We start from the raw sequence: 22,563 nt of genomic DNA on the forward strand, positions 1-22,563 counted from the left end.
ATTGGGAACGTTTTAAATCATGAACATGCCATTGTTGTCTGACATCAAACTTGTCCGCGTTAATCACAAAGCTTTACGGAAATGCTTTTAATGCATTTATGCTCTCCATCTAAATTGACTGTATGCACAGTGTTCGGAAAGTATTCAGACCCCTTGGCTTTTTCCACTTTTTGTTACGTTACAGCCTTATTCTAAAATGGATTAAATAAATGAAAATCCTCATCAATCTACACACAATCCCCCATAATGGCAAAGATAAAAAAAAAATATATTTTTTTTTTGCAAATTTATCAGCAAATCCAAACATCTGCTTTTCACTGGAATATGGTTTGTCTGGAATAAACTGTTTTCATGAACTGACTTCTGATTGTGTTCTTTCACACAAGACACCAACATCAAATATGCTAGTCCTTTAAATATTGTAAAGGCAGCGTTACCTCAGGTGCGGGAAGGTGTGTCCAAACCTGGCAATCCACCTGCTATGCTGTCGAGGAGCTAGCCTACTATTGTTGTTTAGGCTATGGTATGGGCCACTGTTGAACTTTTATGAAGTTGACACACACAGTTCCATCACAGCACATACCTTTTGGGGGGAAAGCGCACGTGTGGTTGCCGAACGTTGCAGATAGAAATGAACTGAATAGATCCGATGTGATTCGTTATTGTACATGTTAGTGAGGCATATTTGTTCTAAATATCCTTTTTCCATCTGAACGTTCCAAAACGCCCAGCAGGTATCGTAATGTAGCCTACGCCCTCTGGCGACGGAGTTTGATTATTACACTACACTTATTTCCAATGCACCCTATTTTAATCAGAATGGCTTCTTTGTTGGTCATTCTGTAGATGTTTGTATTTCTTTTTTCAACCCCACGTTTGTATGATGGCAGTGTGTCAAGCGCCGCTGTGGTGTGTGCGCCATGAATAATCTTATGAATTACAGGATGCAAATGCTGTTGCCGGTGTCGAAACTGTAGGGTATTTTCTCTTTTGTCCAGTAGTGTGCTGGAGTGGATTTTCCTCTCCACCCCTTTTATGTGTGGTAGGACACATCCCTTCATAGCGACCACGGCTGCTGTCACCAACACCACAGCGCCGATGCTATCATAGGAGGACTGGATGACAATCTCTTTCGCCTATTAGGACATTGGATTTGAAAGACAGCTTTCAGCCATTTTATCATCGGTAAACTTTCGCTCTTTCTATCCCTTTTCATTTTGAACAATGACTTCATGAAGTAGGCTTACAAAAGCGAAATACGCCAGGTTTGGATAAGATAACGGTGGCTTTTATTGACGCCAGTTTCCTGCTTTCGCACTCAATTCTAGCGTGTGACGACAGGGATGCGGAGTTTGGGGAAGCAAATAAACTGGTTCGCATTTTGAACAATTTACACGATTTATCAGTCTACTGCACGCTAAACTGTTAAATCAAATAGTTTCTTTAATTTTCCAGAACGTACACGCAGTAGCCAGTGATTGGGTTTTTATTAGGGAGTGAGTATCATTCATACCCCCCCTTAAATTTCTTGTTGTGGCAAAGCTGGTGAAATGACCAGAAATGGGTTTTAAATCACAAACAAGAGGTCGAATAGAAGGTCCTATATTGCTACATGGAATCTGGAACTACAAATGCAGTGTAGATAAAGTGATGATCGATGTCATTGTACAGATACAATGTTGCTGATGGGCCACATTCCTAATGTTGACATGTAGGCAGTGATTTTCTCATTTTGTTGACACACATGGCTATCAAAAGAAGTTGTACTACTTAGCTAGTGCCAGGTGCATCAGCTTACCAAAGCATACAGGAAGCACACAGACAAGTCTCAGTTTGAGAGAGGTAAGTTACAATGTTCATTCAATGTTTCATTTAGTTTCGTATGAATAGTTACCTACTTTCTATGTATATAAATTCACTGTGACTTTTGTTATTAAAATAATGCTATGCTACTGTTATAATGGGTATTAGTTAAGATAATAGTCCGTGATATCAGTAGTCTAACTAATACAGTGACTCAAATATAGTAGGCTGCCCTACAATGCAAGCACATGCCATAAACCATTTTTTTGTTTCCTGAATCTGTAAGTCATATCTTAAAATAGGTTACCATTTTTGAATGGTGCATGTATTGTGCAAATTCAATTGAAGGAAAGACTCAAATCATTTTGATGGAAAATACAGGTTCATTCAGAAAATGGGACATGTCAATCAAATGTGTTCTGTTGACTTGGCATCTTAGGTATGTTGTAAAACAACTTTTAGCTTTCTATGCCTTTCTATTCTCAAGCAACATTTTAATTATGTTGGTTCGTTGTCCTTACTGTAGAACACTCCTGATTGGGTCTTTCTCACAACTCACATTTGACCAAAAAAAGCAGAATTTTTCAGGAAATATATTTTTTTATGAAATGTCCTCCTTAAATCAGTGAGATTAGGATCTGTACTTATCTATTCGATAATTATTATAAGGTTTTTTATCCGATATTATGCATTTTACCACAATCAATGCAAAAATGTGCATTATCGCAACAGTTTTAAAAAGTCCCAAAAAGTAATAAACACATTTTTTTTGTACCCCCTTTTTCTCCGCTATTTCGATCTTATCTTCTTGCTGCAACTCCCCAATGGGTTTGGGAGGCAAAGGTCGAGTCATGCGTCCTCCAAAACATGACTTGCCAAACTGCACTTCTTAACACCCGCCTGGAAGCCAGATGCACCAATGTGTCAGAGGAAACACCGTTCAACTGACGACCAAGGTCAGCCTGCAGGCACTCGGCCTGCCATAAGGAGAAGCTAGAGCGTGATGAGCCAAGTATAGCCCCCGGCCAGGCAAAAACAACCTTTTTTTACTCACAAAAATTACAAAAAAAAACACGAGATGGATGAACAAGCTTTTTAAAGTTTCTAAAACAATACACGTATTACTAGTAAGAAGCAATGTGGTATATTGTTTAAGTACATTTTTTGTGAGCTCAGTCTTATAAACAAAATATCACAGATGAGACGAAAATGTTCGGTTACCGTGGTAACGCGACTCGAGTCATGTTTGTGCCTGTGAGATTGAGAGTCTGACTAGTAGCTGCATTGTCTTCTCTTCCCTAACATTCGAAACTCCAAACTTTGAAAAACACCTAGTTTGTGAACAAAATAATGTAAATTGCCAAGAAACACAAGGACAAAGTCTCACTTAAGTAGACTTTCGTTTCAAGTAAATTAGACCAACCTTTATACCTGTGCCAGCGCTACTAAAAAATAAAATATTCACTCAGTTCATCAGGTGCGCACAGCCCCCAGCCAGGCAGTGTTGCAGCACTGTGTGGGTTAAAGGTGCTGCAGCACTGTGTGGGTTAAAGGTGCTGCATGATCAATCTGACATCTGTATGGGCCTTGCAGCATTTACGATGATATGGCCTCTGCACAAGTCAGGGAATTCATACTTCTTGCGCTCCACCGAGCAACGCAGAGCTGTTGTTTAGTAAGTGAGTTTGTGTTTATACAGGACCTCTCGCACTCACGTTCCGTTAACCAATCATGTCAATGCGGAGCTCTACTGAGCCCTCCACGTAAAACATTTTTTAGAAGCGCACGGCGATGTGGTACAGAGCTCAATTTGGCCTCTGCGTGCCATAATGGCTCGCTCGACCACATTTTCGGATCAAGCATAAATTGTCTCTTACCTGCCAATGCCAAAATCTACCTGCATTTGACTGGTGGTGGGTGTTCATTTTAGGCCCTGTTAAAAACTAACTTGTCATTTAGAAAACAGCCTATGTGGGGTTAATATGAGTCAGTAACATTTATTCTACTGTCAAAATGTACTACAAAGCGTAAATAGGATAATTTTGTTCATAAAATCAGTCTTGTCCAAAACAGAGTTTTGAGAAACTTGTGGTCATCACTGCATCACAACGTAAATGAAGGTTGGGTTTGTTTCAACCCTACCCACATGCCCACAGCTGGCAGTAGCAAGTAATCATACATTTGGAGTGCAGCTTGCTCCTGACCAGATCAAAATGCCTGTGGTAAATTTGGGTTGACTTTGGATAGTCATATAAGGCTAGGTTGGGACCATCTGTAAATTACACAACTTACATGGGACAATATGTTAAAATTCCAACAGCTCCAAATTGCAATGACTTAAAAACCTCAAACTTCAAATTGTAGAAATGTATTTACAAATTGAAAGTGTTTAATGAGAAGTTGTGCAACATTAAAATATTGTCTCATTTGCATTGTGTAGTTTATTGACGTCTCTAACTAGCCCCGGAGATAGGCTATCCAAAGTGAAACCAATTTTGCCATGCTCTCACATCAGCCGGAAAAAAATATTTGCCTAACTCTTTCCACCTGCGAACACAAGACACGAGGCACCAACATCGAACCACACCCCGAAACCAACTCACATTTGAAATCAGTAATGGCCACCAGCATTTCTTAATGAACCAAATCTAAAATGAGGCCAAATCAGGAATGCAGTCGCCCTTTAATGCAATTGACTAAAATACCCCTTACTTCAGTGTAAGTATAAGTACTGTAATTACATGCATGTTTTTTCAAAAGTCAAAAGTGGATTTAAACGTAACACAGTGACTGTAATTTTTTTAAATATATTATACAGTACCAGTCAAGTTTGGACACACCTACTCATTCCAGGGTTTTTCTTTATTTTTACTATTCTTTACATTGTAGAATAATAGTGAATACATCAAAACTATGAAATAACACATAAGATCATGTAGTAACCAAAAAAGTGTTAAACAAATCAAAATATATTTTACATTTGAGATTCTTCAAAATAGCCACCCTTTGCCTTGATGACAGCTGTACAGGTCATATTATCTTTGTAATAGGATTTTGATATTTGTGGTTGTAAGGTATTTTAGATGTATTTCCCGAATTGAGTGGGAATGCAAACAGCACAACACATTATGCCTATAAAGTACCTCAATATGTGAGATACTGATCAAAAACGGTCTTGGGATATCAAACAACAGTATAGGTTAGTGTGAAAATGGGGGATATACTGGTGGGGTTGCTCTTTGCTGAAACAATAGCTGCGGATTGTGGCTTAAAGTAAGTTAAATGTGTTTTATACACCCCGTATTTCTTGACAAACCTTACTTAATCAAATAGCTGTTGTTTTACAAAAAATCTGTACAATCGGTTTATTAAGGAGGGGTCCTAGTAAATAAATAAAGTTACCAACACGCCCCCCCCCCCCCCCCCATTGACTATACATTAGAATTAACTTATTATCATTACCGAAATTACGGTTATCATTACCAAAACGGACCTGAAAATGATGTGGTAATGAGAAATGTGTGTATCGGTTATGAGAGGCACATAGCTCAATCGTCATATAGTAGGAGACAGCAATTATGAGTCAGCAAACAATTGACCACATCACTAAAGCCCATTCATGCCTCCATTCAGGTAAGGTAATGGTTCTCTGACATTTGACCAATTTGAGCTTTTTAGCCGTGTCGGTAATGAGAAGGCCAAGTGTGGTAAATGGAGTGTTTGAGAGAAATAACCTCATTCTGAAGGCAAACAACCAAATAAAGTAATGAACTTATGCTCATCTAAGGACAACTCCTCTCGATCAGTGGTTCCCAAACTTTTTATAGTCCCGTACCCGTTCAAACTTTCAACCTTCAGCTGCGTACCCCCTCTAGCACCAGGGTCAGCGCACTCTCAAATGTTGTTTTTTTGCCATCATTGTACGCCTGCCACACACACACACTATACGATACAGTTTATTAAACATAAGAATGAGTGTGAGTTTTTGTCACAACCCAGTTCGTGGGAAGTGACAAAGAGCTCTTATAGGACTAGGGCACAAATAATAATAATCAATCATTTTGCTCTTTATTTAACCACCTTACATATAAAAAAATATTTGTTAATCGAAAATTGTGAATAACTCACCACAGATTAATGAGAAGGATGTGTTTGAAAGGATGCACATAACTCTGCAATGTTGGGTTGTATTGGAGACAGTCTCAGTCTTAAATAATTTCCCCACACACAGTCGGTGCCTGTATTTAGTTTTCATGCTAGTGGTTGCAAAGGGCATCAGTGTCTTAACAGCGCGATTTGCCAAGGCAGGATACTCTGAGCGCAGCCCAATCCAGAAATCTGGCAGTGGCGTCTGATTAAATTCAATTTTCACTGAACCGCATGTTGCAATTTCGATGAGGCTCTCTTGTTCAGATATCGGTAAGTGGACTGGAGGCAGGGCATGAACGAATCCAGTTGTTTGTGTCATCCGTTTCGGGAAAGTACCTGCGTAATTGCGCACCCAACTCACTCAGGTGCTTCGCTATATCACATTTGACATTTTCCTTAAGCTTTAGTTCATTTGCACACACCTGTGTGTTGTCCTTGTTAATGCAGACAGAGAAGAGCTTCAACCGCTTAATCATAGCCTCAATTCTGTCCCGCACATTGAATATAGTTTCGGAGAGTCCCCTGTAATCCTAGATAAAGATCATTCAGACGAGAAAAACATCACCCAGATATGCCAGTCATGTGAGAAACTTGTCATCATGCAAGCTGTCAGACAAGTGAAAATTATGGTCAGTAAAGAGAACTTTAAGTTCGTCTCTCAATTCAATACTTTGCCCTTTGATAACCAGCACACTTCTGTATGGTGTAAAAGCGTTACATGGTCGCTGCCCATATCATTGCATAGTGCAGAAAATACACAAGAGTTCAGGGGCCTTGCTTTAACAAAGGTAACCATTTTCACTGTAGTGTCCAAAACCAATTTCAAGCTGTCAGGTAGCAAGAGCCTCTCGGGGGATGCTGCAGTCTACCCAAGTGGCGTCGGGAGAAACTGCTTGCACGCGCGTTACCATTCCACTCCATCTCATCACTTCATTCCATCTCTCCCTGTCATGACTTTTGCTCCATCAGTACAGAGACCAACACATCTTGACCACCAAAGTCCATTTGATGTCACAAAGCTGTCCAGTACTTAAAAATATCCTCTCCTGTTGTCGAGGTTTCCAGTTGTTTGCAGAAAAGGATGTCTTCCTTAATTGACCCCCATAAACATAACGGAAATGTACCAGGAGCTGTGCTAGGCCCGCCACGTCTGTTGACTCATCTAGCTGTAATGCATAGAATTCACTGGCTTGTATGCGAAGCAGTAATTGTTTCAAAACATCTCCTGCCATGTCACTGACGCATCGTGAAACAGTGTTGTTTGATGGAGACATTGTCTGTATAGTTTTTTTCGGCTTTTTCCCCCAGCATTGCCCCAGCCATATCCGCTGCAGCAGGAAGATAGTCCACAATAGTTTGGGGCTTGTCTGTCCTAGCCACTCGGTAGCTCACCATATAAGACACTTCTAGCCCCTTCTTATTAATAGTATCTGTTGCTTTTATACATGTCTTACTACTTGAAAGTCGTCTTAATTCTCACTTCAAATCCTTCCTGGCCTCTTTTTCATATTGGCATGTTTTGTTTCTAAATGTCTGTGCAAGAGTGAAGGTTTCATCGAGTTGTGAGATAGTGCTTTTGCACATATAACATACTGTGGCTGAGGAAAAGCTCTACTCCCTAATAAGTAAACCACAAATCAACGTAGTTCTCATCAGATTTGTGCCTCTTTAAAGGTCCAATGTCCCTGTCTGTTTTTTCGGTGCTTTCCCAGGAAAGGGGGCAGTAGCTCATCGGCTGCATCAGATTCACAACTGTCAGTGTCCATGCTAGCTAGGCTAACAACAAATGTAGAATTACTGATGCTATCATTGGATGTGCTCGAGGAAGCAGAACAACTTGTGTCGTCGACAGCAGTACTACCAGTAGAGCTGTTATGTGTTTCTTAATGGACTGTTTGAAAATGTGAAGGATTTAAAAAAAAATTTTTTATGTGAATCACATTTTTATTTGGTGTACCCCCGACGGCATTGCGCGTACCTCAGTTTGGGAATACCTGCTCTAAATTATGCATCATGCATGGGTGAATACAACTTTATTTTAAAACTATTTGGAGTTTTTACAGTGTTACGTAATTAGACACATCTACAGACACTGTGTTGTTACATAATACATCTAACAGTTTAATGTAAAATTAAACTAAAATACAATTTTTGTGAGTTTACGGACAAACTACAGCAACGGATTTTGTTTTATTAAAATAAGTTAGGCTTTCTAAAGTAAAATTGACCCGAGAATTTAATCCAGACACATTTTGATAATGAGAATTTTGGGTGATAATGTACAAAATGCCGGCTAAAATATTGTACATTTATTGAAAATAAGACACATTGCCAAAAATTAAAAATCTAGTTGATCTTTCATGCATTAAGTTAGTCATGCTGTGTTCATAATCTGTGAGTGACTGATTTGAATCAGTGAATGTTGTTCCCATCTGCTTGAGCATTGCTGCTTCTTGCAGAGAAAGTAGGAATCCAAACACATGAATGGTGAAATTTTCCATATGCAACATCTCCAGCACCACCCCAATGTCAATGTACACTACAGTTCAACAGTTTGGCGTGAAAATATTTCAGAATTCTAACCACTTTACAAAAATATATATGATTAAATACAGTTATTAACTGCAGAAATATGGTCATTTTACAGTCACTGACTTGAAGTAGTTTTTTTCCCCACAACATTAAAGTCAGCCTCAAGCAGTGTTAATTACACCCAGATTTCACACCATGTTCCCATTTTGTACTGTACACAATGGTTCAAATCTTTTGCAGTATCAAGAGTCATTTTTGGATTGAATAATAGAGGGAACCCAGATGATTAAATGCACTGCTGAAATCTGCTAATTGACCAAGCTAGATAAAGCCCCATCAAGGATTTCATCTCAGCAAAATATGTCCATGACTCACCCTATTTTGCTGCTTGGTTACAAGCTGCCATAGCAACAGTAGCACATTTTCTGGGAGGCATGTTGAGCTATTTTGAAAAACCTGTTTGAATTTGATTGAGAGGCTGCTTTTGGAAACTCTTGTGCTATGAAACAACAGAGAAACTATACGTCTGGAAAAGCTAAACAAATCCAATAGTCATACTTGTAATTCAAGTCAGGTTATAAGCCAAGCTCTTGACCATTTATTTATATGACTACTACCGAGGGTAAGCTGTCTCTGTGGACAACATGAATGGGTCTCTCTCAGTGAGAGGAAACCTTATCGATCCAATGGTCATAATTACACAACCGAGTCATGGCCATTAGCCAAGCTAAGGTTTCGCTCCTCTCGTCTCCAGTGGGCTATAATCTTGGGAGATGACGGATGGACACATTGGGAAGATTGGAACCTGTGACCCTGCAGTCTAAAGACACCATGGAGCAAGGCTTCAGCTTCAGCACACTGGTGAGTCTTGTCAGTCAGTGGTGAGGGTACTTAGGGTGAGGGGTGAGCTGTGTGTGGAGTGGGATAGGTAGGAGAAGAAGAGGCGGTGTGAAAGGAGGGGCTAGAGGGCTCTCGTCTTGGGAATGAAAAGATTCAAGGTTAGTATAGGAAAGCTGGGGTGAATGAGTTTATGGGGGTCTGGGAAGGCGTGTGGGTGGGTTGATTTATTCTGTAGAGTGGGGGGGGGGGGAGTGGGGTTAGTGGGTCTGGGGGGTCCACTCCAACGATTTCTTCTGACTCACTCCCATTAGTATTCCCACTGCAGCTGCTCTGTCATTCAGACTCATCTCTCCATTCAGGGCCATCCCTCCATCCTGCGTTGGGAGAGATGGATGGAAGGAGAGAATGGGGGACAGAGCGGATGTTAGCCTCTTCAGACTTTACTTCCGCTGCTCATGAATAGATGATTAGACAAAGGAGATGTTATTATTAAGCCCTCAAAAGAGAGAGCGCTCATGCCTGCTTCAACTATCACTGCCAAAAGGATGTCTAAATTTGACACTTTTGAGTGTCCAAACATTTCCCCCATTATTATGCCCATTATGTTCTGCGAGCAATGGTTCTGTCTGCAGGCTTCGTCAATTTCCCCCTGTAGAGTCCAGTAGGATCTTGATAAGACGCCCACATTCAATAGTAACCTTATGGGAACTCTGCATCAGCAGTGTCCAGTGTGTACTCTGCTGCGCTCATTAGTATGGTGCAGAGCAGGGCCGCTCAGGCCAAAGCGGGGGCTAGCATAGCAGCGAGCTCAGAGGGAGCAGGCTTCCGATCAGCTCCCCCCTTAATCCCCCCAACCCCCGCCCACTGAACCTGCACTGGCCGCCCTGTCCCTGTGAAGGATGAACAGTGATGATGTTGTCCGGTCATGTGACCACCTGGAGAGGGAGGGCTGGGAGACTACTGAGGGAGACAGCCCGTGCTGATGCTAGCTGTTGTTTCAGAAGAAGCTACAGTAGTACTGCTGCTAGGGGTGATAGGGTTGCTGTGTCAGACTGTTGGCCTTAGGGTTTTTCTGGTACTGATGCAATGTTAGTGATGAATGTGTTGTTTTAGGCCCTGGGGTGTAGAGAAAGAGGTGTTCTAATGCTGGTGTTGATAACCAGGATGACTTAGTCCTAGCCTAACCTTATCCATTAGATGGGAAAATGCAACACTAGCCTTTGATCAGTTTCTAGGGACACCTACTACACTCCGATGCTTGTGATTACTTTGACTCCTAAGTTGACCTCTGTGACTGCTCTGCCCGTGTCCTCTCGGACTCTGACCCTGGTGCTTGAACGTTGATCTCTGATCCCGGTGACCTTTGACCCCCGACAGAAGAAGCTGGCAGCCGAGCCGGACCACACGGACGTGAGCCTGACGGCGGCAGAGCGCGTGCGGGCCCTCAGCAAGATGGGCTGCAGCATCGAGATCAACGAAGAGATCACGCCACACCGCTACTTCCGGTCCGGGGTGGAGATGGAGCGCATGGCCGCCGTGTACCTGGAGGAGGGCAGCCTGGAGAATGCCTACGTCCTCTACAACAAGTTCATCACGTAAGGAGAGGAGAGAGAGAATATCTTATACCTGTGTCTAGACTAGGGCCTATGATAGAGTGTAGTACTAGCATACCGTTGGGCTATGTCCAATGTACTAATGGCAGATCAAGTACAGTGTCTGATGATTAATGCACTACTGTAATCTGTCTAACCACCCACTATCTCTCTGTTGTGTTCTAGTCTGTTTGTCGAGAAACTCCCCAGCCATCGAGACTACCAGCAGTGCAGTGTGCCTGAGAAACAGGTGATAATAAAGGTAAGCCCTTGGGCTTCTGTTTTGAGTGGACCCATGTGGTGCTCAGCCCTGCGGAAAGCTCATTAACATCAGGGCTTATTAGCCTGGCTGGAGGGATGGAGAGAGGGGTCGAGGGATGGAGAGAGCAGTGGTACGAGGGCCCTGTCTGTCTGGCTGAGTGGTTGGCTACTTAGTGGGTGCCTCATACTTAGTGGGGGGGATTCAGGTCTGCTTTGATTTAAGTGATGTCTGTAAAGGTAAGCGAGTCCAAGGTCAGCTCAGGAACAGCACTAGTTTAGAAAGGGCTGTAGATTACCTTTTGTATACAAACAATAGAAGCGCCACTACGGTCTATTAAGATCTTTGAAATGGTAGATGAATGGCTCATCGTTTTCTATTCGTCATGTAAGGATTTGGCCCACACTTATTGACCATTGGATCTGCAAAGCACCACGGCTAATGGAAGAAAGTATTTCCCTGCCTGCACTCACACAGTTGATTTTATTCTCAGAAGTTGCAAGATGTCGCATTTCCGCGGAAAGATGAATTGAAGAAGCTCCTCCACGAGAAGTACAACAAGGAACAAACAGAGTATCTCAAAAGTCAGGTAAGGTTTAGCATCGGAACCTTTCGTTACATTCCTTGAGAATCGCTAGGAGGCTGGCTGGGAGCGCAATGTGTGGCTCTAAGCCCAGTGCTAGTGTGCAACACCTGTTCATATTAGTTACAGTGCGGTGTTTGTACCACTTTTTCGGCGAATGTGAATGCTTCAATGCAGCAGTCTGTGGTTACATTTGTAGTTTGTGATAAGTAGTGATGAGGAATATTTAGGAGTAAGATCATGTATATCAACAAATTGTACTAATATTAAAATGGCACAGATCTGAAGTGTTGTGTCTGTATCTTCGGTTTGTGCCTGCACGTGCGTGTTCATGTGTGCACTCGTTTATATGCGTGTGCAGAGCCAGGCGGTGGTGGCGGATTGCTGCGGCCAGCAGCTGCAGAAGATGTCTCTGGTTGAGCAGGAGAGGCAGAGGGTGGCGCAGCTGCGCAGGATGCAGATGGAGTCGGAGCAGTTCCGCTACTTCGAGGACCAACTGCGCAGACAGGAGCTGGCCAATCGCAGAGACGAGGCGGTCGCTAAAGTGCCTGAACAAACAGACGGGGCCTGCCTGTCCCACTCCTCCAAGAACCATGTTCGTCTCGACCCAAACCGTAATAAACAGCTTCTCCCCAGCAGCAAGCCAGCAGCTACACTGGCTGGCGTACATAGTGAGTGTCCTGCTCCCATTAGTATATAACATCTATATTTTCGATTGAGTGATTGTTACTCAGAGACTAACCATGAGTAAGGTAATGGGGAAGTCAATAATGAGGTACATTAATAGATGGTGTATATATTTGAGCTGGTTAGTCACTGTTGATGCATGTTTTTGTGTTGCATGAGTCACACTGATGGACATCCTATTATTGTTGTTACACATACTGTGCTTACGTGTGGTGTGTGTGTCCATACAGATCAACGGGTTGAGGGCCTGAGGCGGGTGGTCATTCCTAGAGACCTGACCTACAGGTTTCTACTGCTAGCCGACAGTAACACAGCCAGGGGAATAGAGACATGTGGGGTACTCTGTGGAAAACTGGTAAGACATGCTCTGCTCTCCACACAAACATTGATCTATTTTATTTTGTCGACAAACTACCACTTTATTGGGGAAAGTCAAACTTCCCAGGCTACTGCTTATCTTATCTAAGCAAACCGTCGGAGATACCATTTTTACTCAGTGCCATTCCATCTGCAAACAGTAGTTATGTCAAGTAGGAGGAGAGCGGGAGGTTGCCAATGTAAGGTGTTCAAAGTTGATTGTAGTTGCTACAGTATTTGCTCTCATTTGATGGTGTACTGTATGTCATGTGCATTGCTGTGTGTAGGTGGGTGTTCTAAATCCTGCAAAATAGCAATAACAGTACCTCAGTGCCAGTAGACTTATGCACAGTTATTAGCGACTGTGTTGTGCATTGTAATGCATTAACTCATAGGAAGTGTTACCTTTGTCTCTTCCAGACTCAAAACGAGTTCATGCTGACCCATGTGGTGGTGCCCAAACAGTCAGCCGGCCCAGACTACTGTGATATGGAGAACGTGGAGGAGCTCTTTAGTTTCCAGGACCACCACAACCTACTGACTCTGGGCTGGATCCATGTGAGTCGACACTACACAAACACCTCCACACATACAGTTGAAGTCGGAATTTTACATGCACCTTAGCCAAATACATTTAAATCTCTGTTTTTCACAATTCCTGACATTTAATCCCTGTAAAAATTCCCTGTCTTAGGTCAGTTAGGATCACCACTTTATTTTAAGAATGAGAAATGTCAGAATAATAGTAGAGAGAATGATTTATTTCAGCTTTCATTTATTTCATCACATTCCCAGTGGGTCAGAAGTTTACATACACTCAATTAGTATTTGGTAGCATTGCCTTTAATTTGTTTAACTTGGGTAAAACGTTTCAGGTAGCCTTCCACAAGCTTCCCACAAAACGTTGGGTGAATTTTGGCCCATTCCTAATGACAAAGCTGGTGTAACTGAGTCAGGTTTGTCGGCCTCCTTGCTCTCACACGTGTTTTTCAGTTCTGCCCACACATTTTCTATAGGATTGAGGTCAGGGCTTTGTGATGACCACTCCAATATATCCACATAGTTTTCCCACCTCATGATGCTATCTATTTTGTGAAGCGCACCAGTCCCTCCTGCAGTAAAGCACCCCCACAATATGATGCTGCCACCCCTGTGCTTCACGGTTGGGATGGTGTTCTTCGGCTTGCAAACCCCTTTTTCCTCCAAACATAACAATGGTCATTATGGCCAAACAGTTCTATTTTTCTATCATCAGACCAGAGGACATTTCTCCAGAAAGTACAATCTTTGTCCCCATGCGCAGTTGCAAACTGTAGTCTGTCTTTTTTATGGCGGTTTTGGAGCAGTACTTTCTTCCTTGCTGAGCGGCCTTTCAGGTTATGTCGATATAGGACTTGTTTTACTGTGAATATAGATACTTTTGTACCTGGTTCCTCCAGCATCTTCACAAGGTTCTTTGCTGTTGTTCTGGGATTGATTTGCACTTTTTGCACCAAAGTACGTTCATCTCTAGGAGACAGAATGCGTCTCCTTCCTGAGCGGTATGACGGCTGCGTGGTCCCAGGCTGTTTATACTTGCATACTATTGTTTGTACAGATGAATGTGGTACCTTCAGGTGTTTGGAAATTGCTGCCAAGGATGAACCAGACTTGCGGAGGTCTACAAAAAAATGTTTCGGTCTTGGCTGATTTCTTTTAATCTTCCCATGATGTCAAGCAAAGAGGCACTGAATTTGAAGGTAGGCCTTGAAATACATCCACAGGTACACCTCCAATTGACTCAAATTATGTCAATTAGCCTAGCAGAAGCTTCTAAAACCATTACATAATTTTCTGGAATTTCCCAAGCTGTTTAAAGACACAGTCAACTTAGTGTATGTAAACTTCTGACACACTGGAATTGTGATACAATGAAATAATCTGTTTGTAAACAATTATTGGAAAAATTTGTTGTGTCATGCACAAAGTAGATGTCCTAACCGACTTGCCAAAACTATAATTTGTTAACAAGAAATTTGTGGAGTGGTTGAAAAACAAGTTTTAATGACTCCAACCTAAGTGTATGTAAACTTCTGACTTCAACTGTATGCACAAGCATATACACACGTGTACACACACAGATGCACTCAAACATGCACTTATGCTCATACATACACACTTATGCACTCTCATACACACGCACACACACACACACACACACACACACACACACACACACACACACACACACACACACACACACACACACTTGCCCACTCCCCACCCTTTAATTTGCATAATCAAATATCACCATAGAAACCCGGTCCATTGGTTCAGATGTCAAAGTTAATCATAGACCTGCCTTCTGAGTCTGTGCCAGGGATGTTTCTAGGAGTTGAGGACATTGGGAGCTTAGCCCAAAACCAGAGGGGGCATCCTCCCCCGAGAGAAGACATTTTTCTATTTCAACAGCATAAATGCATCAATCTGGTACACTTTGAGATAAACATAGAGAGATTGACTAAAATAGACTAATAATACAGTACCAGTCAAAAGTTTGGACACACCTACTCATTCAAGGGTTTTTCTTTATTTTTACTATTTTCTACATTGTAGAAAATAAAATGATCCCTTATGGAAAAAAACATGTTTTCATGTGAAGTTAATGTAATAACGTGACAACATGTAAAGCAATTTAGTAAAATTAAACTACAGTGGGGCAAAAAAGTGTTTAGTCAGCCATCAATTGTGCAAGTTCTCCCAGAACCACACGGGGGGACCTAGTGAATGACCTGCAGAGAGCTGGGACAAAAGTAACAAAGCCTACCATCAGTAACACACTACGCCGCCAGGGACTCAAATTCTGCAGTGCCAGATGTGTCCCCCTGCTTAAGCCAGTACATGTCCAGGCCCGTCTGAAGTTTGCTAGAGAGCATTTGGATGATCCAAAAGAAGATTGGGAGAATGTCATATGGTCAGATGAAACCAAAATATAACTTTTTGATAAAAACTCAACTTGTCGTGTATGGAGGACAAAGAATGCTGAGTTGCATCCAAAGAACACCATACATACTGTGAAGCATGGGGGTGGAAACATCATGCTTTGGGGCTGTTTTTCTGCAAAGGGACCAGGACGACTGATCCGTGTAAAGGAAAGAATGAATGGGGCCATGTATCGTGAGATTTTGAGTGAAAACCTCCTTCCATCAGCAAGGGCATTGAAGGTGAAACGCGGCTGGGTCTTTCAGCATGACAATGATCCCAAACACACCGCCCGGGCAACGAAGGAGTGGCTTCGTAAGAAGCATTTCAAGGTCCTGGAGTGGCCTAGCCAGTCTCCAGATCTCAACCCCATAGAAAATCTTTGGAGGGAGTTGAAAGTCCGGGATGCCCAGCAACAGCCCCAAAACATCACTGCTCTAGAGGAGATCTGCATGGAGGAATGGGCAAAAATACCAGCAACAGTGTGTGAAAACCTTGTGAAGACTTACAGAAAATGTTTGACCTCTGTCATTGCCAACAAAGAGTATATAACAAAGTATTGAGATAAACTTTTGTTATTGACCAAATACTTATTTTCCACCATAATTTGCAAATAAATAAATTAAAAATCCTACAATGTGATTTTCTGCATTTTTTGAAGTGTACCTATGATGAAAATTACAGGCCTCTCTCATCTTTTTAAGTGGGAGAACTTGCACAATTGGTGGCTGACTAAATACTTTTTTGCCCCACTGTGCATGTGAAAATCTGATCACATATGAAGGGTTCCAAAGGGTTCCAAAAACACATCTTCACATGTGACATCGTGATTTTTCTCACATGCGCCGAATACAACAGGTGTAAACTTTACAGTGCAATGCTTACTTACAAGCCCTTAAACAACAGTGCAGTTCAAGAAAGAGTTAAGAAAATATTTACCTAATAAACTAATGTAAAAAATAATAAAATTTCACACAATAAAATAACAATAACGAGACTATATACAGGGGGTACCGGTACCGAGTCAGTGTGCAAATGTACAGGTTAGTCGAGGTAAGTTGTACATGTAGGTAGGGGTGAAGTGACTATATAGATAATAAACAGCGAGTAACAGCAGTGTAAAAAAAAACGAATGGAGGAGTGTCAATGTTATAGTCCAGTGGCCATTTTCTGAATTGTTCAGCAGCCTTATGGCTTGGGGTTAGAAGCTGTTAAGGAGCCTTTTGGTCCTAGACTTGGCGCTCTGGTACCCCTTGCCGTGGGGTAGCACATGTGGGTAGCACAACTACCTCAATCAGCCTGACTAACCGGTGTCTGTATGTAGCCTCGCTACTTTTATAGCCTCGCTACTGTATATAGCCTGTCTTTTTACTGTTGTTTTATTTCTTTACTTACCTATTGTTCACCTAACACCTTTTTTGCACTATTGGTTAGAGCCTGTAAGTAAGCATTTCACTGTAAGGTCTACTACACCTGTTGTATTGGCGCACATGACAAATAAACTTTGATTTGATTTGTGAAATCATGTGGTTTTTCTATAAGAGATAGCCACTCATTAGGAATTGTTCCACTGAATTATATCAGCTGATGTGGGAGAAATAAATTAAACATAAAATCTTCTGAAGACAACAAAGCATAGCCTAAATGTACCCAGGGCTACACCCTACCCAAATGATGTCTATTCATTTTTTTCCACTCAAATAAAACGTATACTTTTGGGTTCACAATCTCTTTTTTTCCATGTGCATCTTAATCCAAATGTGTGCGTGTCCAGTTACAAGGTTGTTAGCTAAAAGGTAACATGACTGAACAGCTTGTTTGTTATGAGACAAATAGGCTAGTAAGCGGCCTGTGAGTAACCTAGTTTTAAAACTGCCCAGGACATTTTATTTATCCAATAATTCCCCCGAATTCATGATAGAAAAAACAAACAAGATACTGTACCTCCGGTAAAATGGATTGTATCTTTTTGAATGGTTTGGGCTACAGACACACGGTTTTGACTAAAGTAATGATAAAACCATGACAGTCACAAATCTGAACACTTGCCTAGAGTGTAAGTGATACGCCGTTTATGGAAACTTATAATCAGATTTACAGCCTGCAATTTCGAAATGTTTAACCATCGAAAGGTTCGGAACTTGACCCCCCCAAAAAATCAGGGCTGCGGCCCCACATGCCCAGGTCTAATAACACCTAACATGGGAGTTACACAGTGGAGGGGCAGACTGAAATCTAGTTCCACTGATTTTGGGGAATAAACATAATCTACAGTGCCTTGAGAAAGTATTCGGCCCCCTTGAACTTTGCGACCTTTTTCCACATTTCAGGCTTCAAACATAAAGATATAAAACTGTATTTTTTTGTGAAGAATCAACAACAAGTGGGACACAATCATGAAGTGGAACGACATTTATTGGATATTTCAAACTTTTTTAACAAATCAAAAACTGAAAAATTGGGCATGCTAAATTATTCAGCCCCTTTACTTTCAGTGCAGCAAACTCTCTCCAGAAGTTCAGTGAGGATCTCTGAATGATCCAATGTTGACCTAAATGACTAATGATGATAAATACAATCCACCTGTGTGTAATCAAGTCTCCGTATAAATGCACCTGCACTGTGATAGTCTCAGAGGTCCGTTAAAAGCGCAGAGAGCATCATGAAGAACAAGGAACACACCAGGCAGGTCCGAGATACTGTTGTGAAGAAGTTTAAAGCCGGATTTGGATACAAAAAGATTTCCCAAGCTTTAAACATCCCAAGGAGCACTGTGCAAGCGATAATATTGAAATGGAAGGAGTATCAGACCACTGCAAATCTACCAAGACCTGGCCGTCCCTCTAAACTTTCAGCTCATACAAGGAGAAGACTGATCAGAGATGCAGCCAAGAGGCCCATGATCACTCTGGATGAACTGCAGAGATCTACAGCTGAGGTGGGAGACTCTGTCCATAGGACAAAAATCAGTCATATATTGCACAAATCTGGCCTTTATGGAAGAGTGGCAAGAAGAAAGCCATTTCTTAAAGATATCCATTACAAAGTGTTGTTTAAAGTTTGCTACAAGCCACCTGGGAGACACACCAAACATGTGGAAGAAGGTGCTCTGGTCAGATGAAACCAAAATTGAACTTTTTGGCAACAATGCAAAACGTTATGTTTGGCGTAAAAGCAACACAGCGCATCACCCTGAACACACCATCCCCACTGTCAAACATGGTGGTGGCAGCATCATGGTTTGGGCCTGCTTTTCTTCAGCAGGGACAGGGAAGATGGTTCAAATTGATGGGAAGATGGATGGAGCCAAATACAGGACTATTCTGGAAGAAAACCTGATGGAGTCTGCAAAAGACCTGAGACTGGGACGGAGATTTGTCTTCCAACAAGACAATGATCCAAAACATAAAGCAAAATCTACAATGGAATGGTTCAAAAATAAACATATCCAGGTGTTAGAATGGCCAAGTCAAAGTCCAGACCTGAATCCAATCGAGAATCTGTGGAAAGAACTGAAAACTGCTGTTCACAAATGCTCTCCATCCAACCTCACTGAGCTCGAGCTGTTTTGCAAGGAGGAATGGGAAAACATTTCAGTCTCTCGATGTGCAAAACTGATAGAGACATACCCCAAGCGACTTACAGCTGTAATCGCAGCAAAAGGTGGCGCTACAAAATATTAACTTAATTAAGGGGGCTGAATAATTTTGCACGCCCAATTTTTCAGTTTTTGATTTGTTAAAAAAGTTTGAAATATCCAATAAATGTCGTTCCACTTCATGATTGTGTCCCACTTGTTGATTCTTCACAAAAAAATAAAGTTTTATATCTTTATGTTTGAAGCCTGAAATGTGGCAAAAGGTCGCAAAGTTCAAGGGGGCCGAATACTTTCGCAAGGCACTGTATAAGGCAAATATAACACCTAACATCTTTATCTCCGACCAACTCTTCTGACTGTGGCTCTCCTTTGTTCTCAGACCCACCCCACCCAGACGGCCTTCCTGTCCAGTGTTGACCTGCATACACACGGCTCCTACCAGCTCATGCTGCCTGAAGCCATCGCCATCGTCTGCTCGCCCAAACACAACGAGTGAGTCCCTGTACCTGTCTGCTAGAAGGAGTAAGCCTGCTGATGCTAACGCTAAAGAAAACCAATCCATGCAATGTGGGTGGTATCAAATTGTTTATTCAGTAAGGAAGCAATGTTACCGGAATTGCGTGGTGTGGAGCCGACATGATGATTCTCTGTGATGTGGAAGAATGGGTTGTGTCAGTTCTATACTTAACATCTCTATCTTATTCTACACAGCTATAAATGTTCTACCTCACTGAATAAGCCTCGGACATAAGTTCAGAACTCAGATGACTAACCTAATGTAGGCCTTACAGTTGCTTGGCTGGAAGACGCTCTAGTTTTACCAGATGGATGTCATGACTTCCTTTGGCCATGAGCCCTACTGTATATAGGCAAGTCCTGTGTCTGTGATCTGTGTGTTGCAGTACGGGAGTGTTCAGACTCACCAGCTCTGGGATGGGGGAGGTCGCTGGCTGCAGACTGAAGGGCTTTCACCCACACTCCAAGGACCCGCCGCTCTTTAGCGTAAGTAATACACACAGACATCCTCCCAGCAGACAGAGAGGCCTCACTGCTTCCGCAGCCTCTCTCTTTTTCAGCACAGTCTCAAATGGAGCTTGTGTGTATTATTGTGTGTGTGTGTGGGTTCATGTCGAATCCCAGAGCTGACAAGGTAAAAATCTGTCATTCTGCCCCTGAACAAGGCAGTTAACCCACTGTTCCCCGGTAGGCCGTCATTGTAAATAAGAATTTGTTCATAACTGACTTGCCTAGTTAAATAAAGGCCAAATAAAAAATATAAAAAATATGTCCCTATATTCATGGTTGTGCTTCTCCACTGTTGTTGTTAGTTAACCTGAGAATTAAACATGGCCTTTTCTATTTTCAGATCTGTAGGCATGTTGTTATAAAGGACTCGAAAACAACAGTGCTGGACCTCCGGTGACAGCGAGGGGAAGACAAGACACCCACAACCCTCACATACTGGAACTCCTATTTATTTAACCTTTATTTAAATAGGCAAGTCAGTTAAGAACATATTCTTATTGACAATGACGGGCCTACAGTGGGTTAACTGCCTTATTCAGGGACAGAACGACAGAGTTTTACATTGTCAGCTCGGGGATTCGATCTAGCAACCTTTTGGTTACTGGCCCAACTCTCTAACCACTAGGCTACCTGCCGCCCCATTTATACCTTTGTTTACAATGAAGGCTTTTGTATTTATTTATTTTTTTGAAATGAGGTACTGTGAATTGAAACTGCTTTGCAACACAATGATGTGAGCTATGGAATTGTTCTAATGGTGTTGTTTTATCAACTCTTTATTCACTTGAAGTATGGGATTTTTTTGGTTGGGGGCTTTTTGATAGCTTGGCTTGACAATTTTGGCAGAGGGTAGTTTTTGAGGCAGATAGTCTTTCTGCTTGTCAGATTTGATGTGAAATTCTCCAGAGAGAACTATTTTAGCACGCAGGCTTACTGTAAATGGCCTTAGGTGTTTCAGTGTGAGAACAACTGGCTGAGAATAAAGTGTGTGTGGGAGCAGGTGTGTGTGTTATATGAATGATTACATGAGTGATAGTCTCCCGTGAGGGTATCCTTACCCTTAACTTTCTTGGTACAGGATACAACAGATGAGACTTGAGAGACACAATGATACAGTATTTACACAATTGATTACATATGCAGAGATTCAACAAATAAACAAACATTTTTTTAAAAGGTCATATAAAATGGACTGATTGAATTGGGATGGCGCTATGTGGCTTAGGACGTTTCATGTTGTCTTTTTAGTCTTAGTTATAATGGATTACATTTGGCCAGTTGGATTTTAGCCTTGACATTTTTTGCATTATTTGTGAGTCTTGGATTTATCTTGGAAGTGTTGACCTAAAAGAAAACCGTAACTCAATTCTTATTTGAAGTAGCCCATCGAGGTGGAATGTCTTGTGCGGGGAGGAACAAACCGAAGTGCTCAAAGAATGAGTATTCATACCCCTTGACGTCTTCAACATGTTGTTGCTACAGCCTGAATTCAAAATGTATTAAATAGATGTTTGTGTCACCCATCTATAAACAATACCCCATACTGACAAAGTGAAAACGTTTTTTTTTTTGTGAAGATATTGAAAATGAAATATAGAAATATCTCATTTACATAAGTATTCACAGCCCCGAGTCAATACTTTGTATCACGATTACAGCTTTGAGTTGTCTTGGGTATGTCTGTATCAGCTTTGCACATCTAGATTTTGGGATTTTCTCCCATTCTTCCTTGCAGATTCTCTCCAGCTCTGTTAAATTTGTTTTGGAGCGGCATTGAAAAGCAATCTTCAAGTCTTTCCACTGATTTTCAATGGGATTCAAGTCTTGGCTTTGGCTGGGCCACTCAAGGACTTTCACATTCTTGTTCTGAAGCCATTCAAACGTTGCTTTGGCTGTATGCTTGGTGTCATTGTCCTGTTGGAACATAAATCTTCACACCAGTCTAAGGTCGTTTGCACTCTGAAGCAGGTTTTCATCAAAGATTTTCCTGTATTTGGCTCCATTTGTTCCCTCTATCCTTACCAGTCTCCCAGTCCATGCCGCTGAAAAGCACCCCTATAGCATGATGCTGCCACCACCATGCTTCACGGTAGGGATGGTGTTAGACGGGTGATGAGCTGTGCCTGGTTTTCTCCAGACATAGCGCTTTGCATTCAGGCCAAGTTTGTCTCATTAG

General features: G+C 41.8%; 1 protein-coding gene across 3 annotated transcripts; it reads left to right on the forward strand.

Annotated features, from left to right (window-relative positions):
- Nucleotides 1–885: 885 nt before the first annotated feature.
- On the forward strand, nt 886–21,575 carry LOC110498986 (AMSH-like protease). Of its 3 annotated transcripts, XM_021575758.3 has the most exons (12): nt 1,060–1,185; nt 1,759–1,842; nt 9,239–9,345; nt 10,702–10,919; nt 11,103–11,178; nt 11,669–11,764; nt 12,120–12,429; nt 12,676–12,800; nt 13,223–13,360; nt 19,741–19,853; nt 20,264–20,363; nt 20,728–21,575. In XM_021575758.3, exons 3-12 carry the CDS (start codon nt 9,265–9,267, stop codon nt 20,782–20,784), a joined length of 1,314 nt encoding a protein of 437 aa, XP_021431433.3. In that variant the 5' UTR covers nt 1,060–1,185; nt 1,759–1,842; nt 9,239–9,264; the 3' UTR covers nt 20,785–21,575. The 3 variants fall into 3 exon arrangements, with proteins under 3 accessions (XP_021431432.3, XP_021431431.3, XP_021431433.3); XM_021575757.3 differs by lacking the exon at nt 1,759–1,842 and having other exon boundaries at nt 886–1,185; XM_021575756.3 differs by having other exon boundaries at nt 1,045–1,842.
- The last annotated feature ends 988 nt before the right edge of the window (nt 21,576–22,563 follow it).

This window comes from Oncorhynchus mykiss, chromosome 20 (assembly GCF_057628025.1).
Source record: "Oncorhynchus mykiss isolate SJ-2025 chromosome 20, ASM5762802v1, whole genome shotgun sequence".
Classification (NCBI taxonomy): Eukaryota; Metazoa; Chordata; class Actinopteri; order Salmoniformes; family Salmonidae; genus Oncorhynchus; species Oncorhynchus mykiss.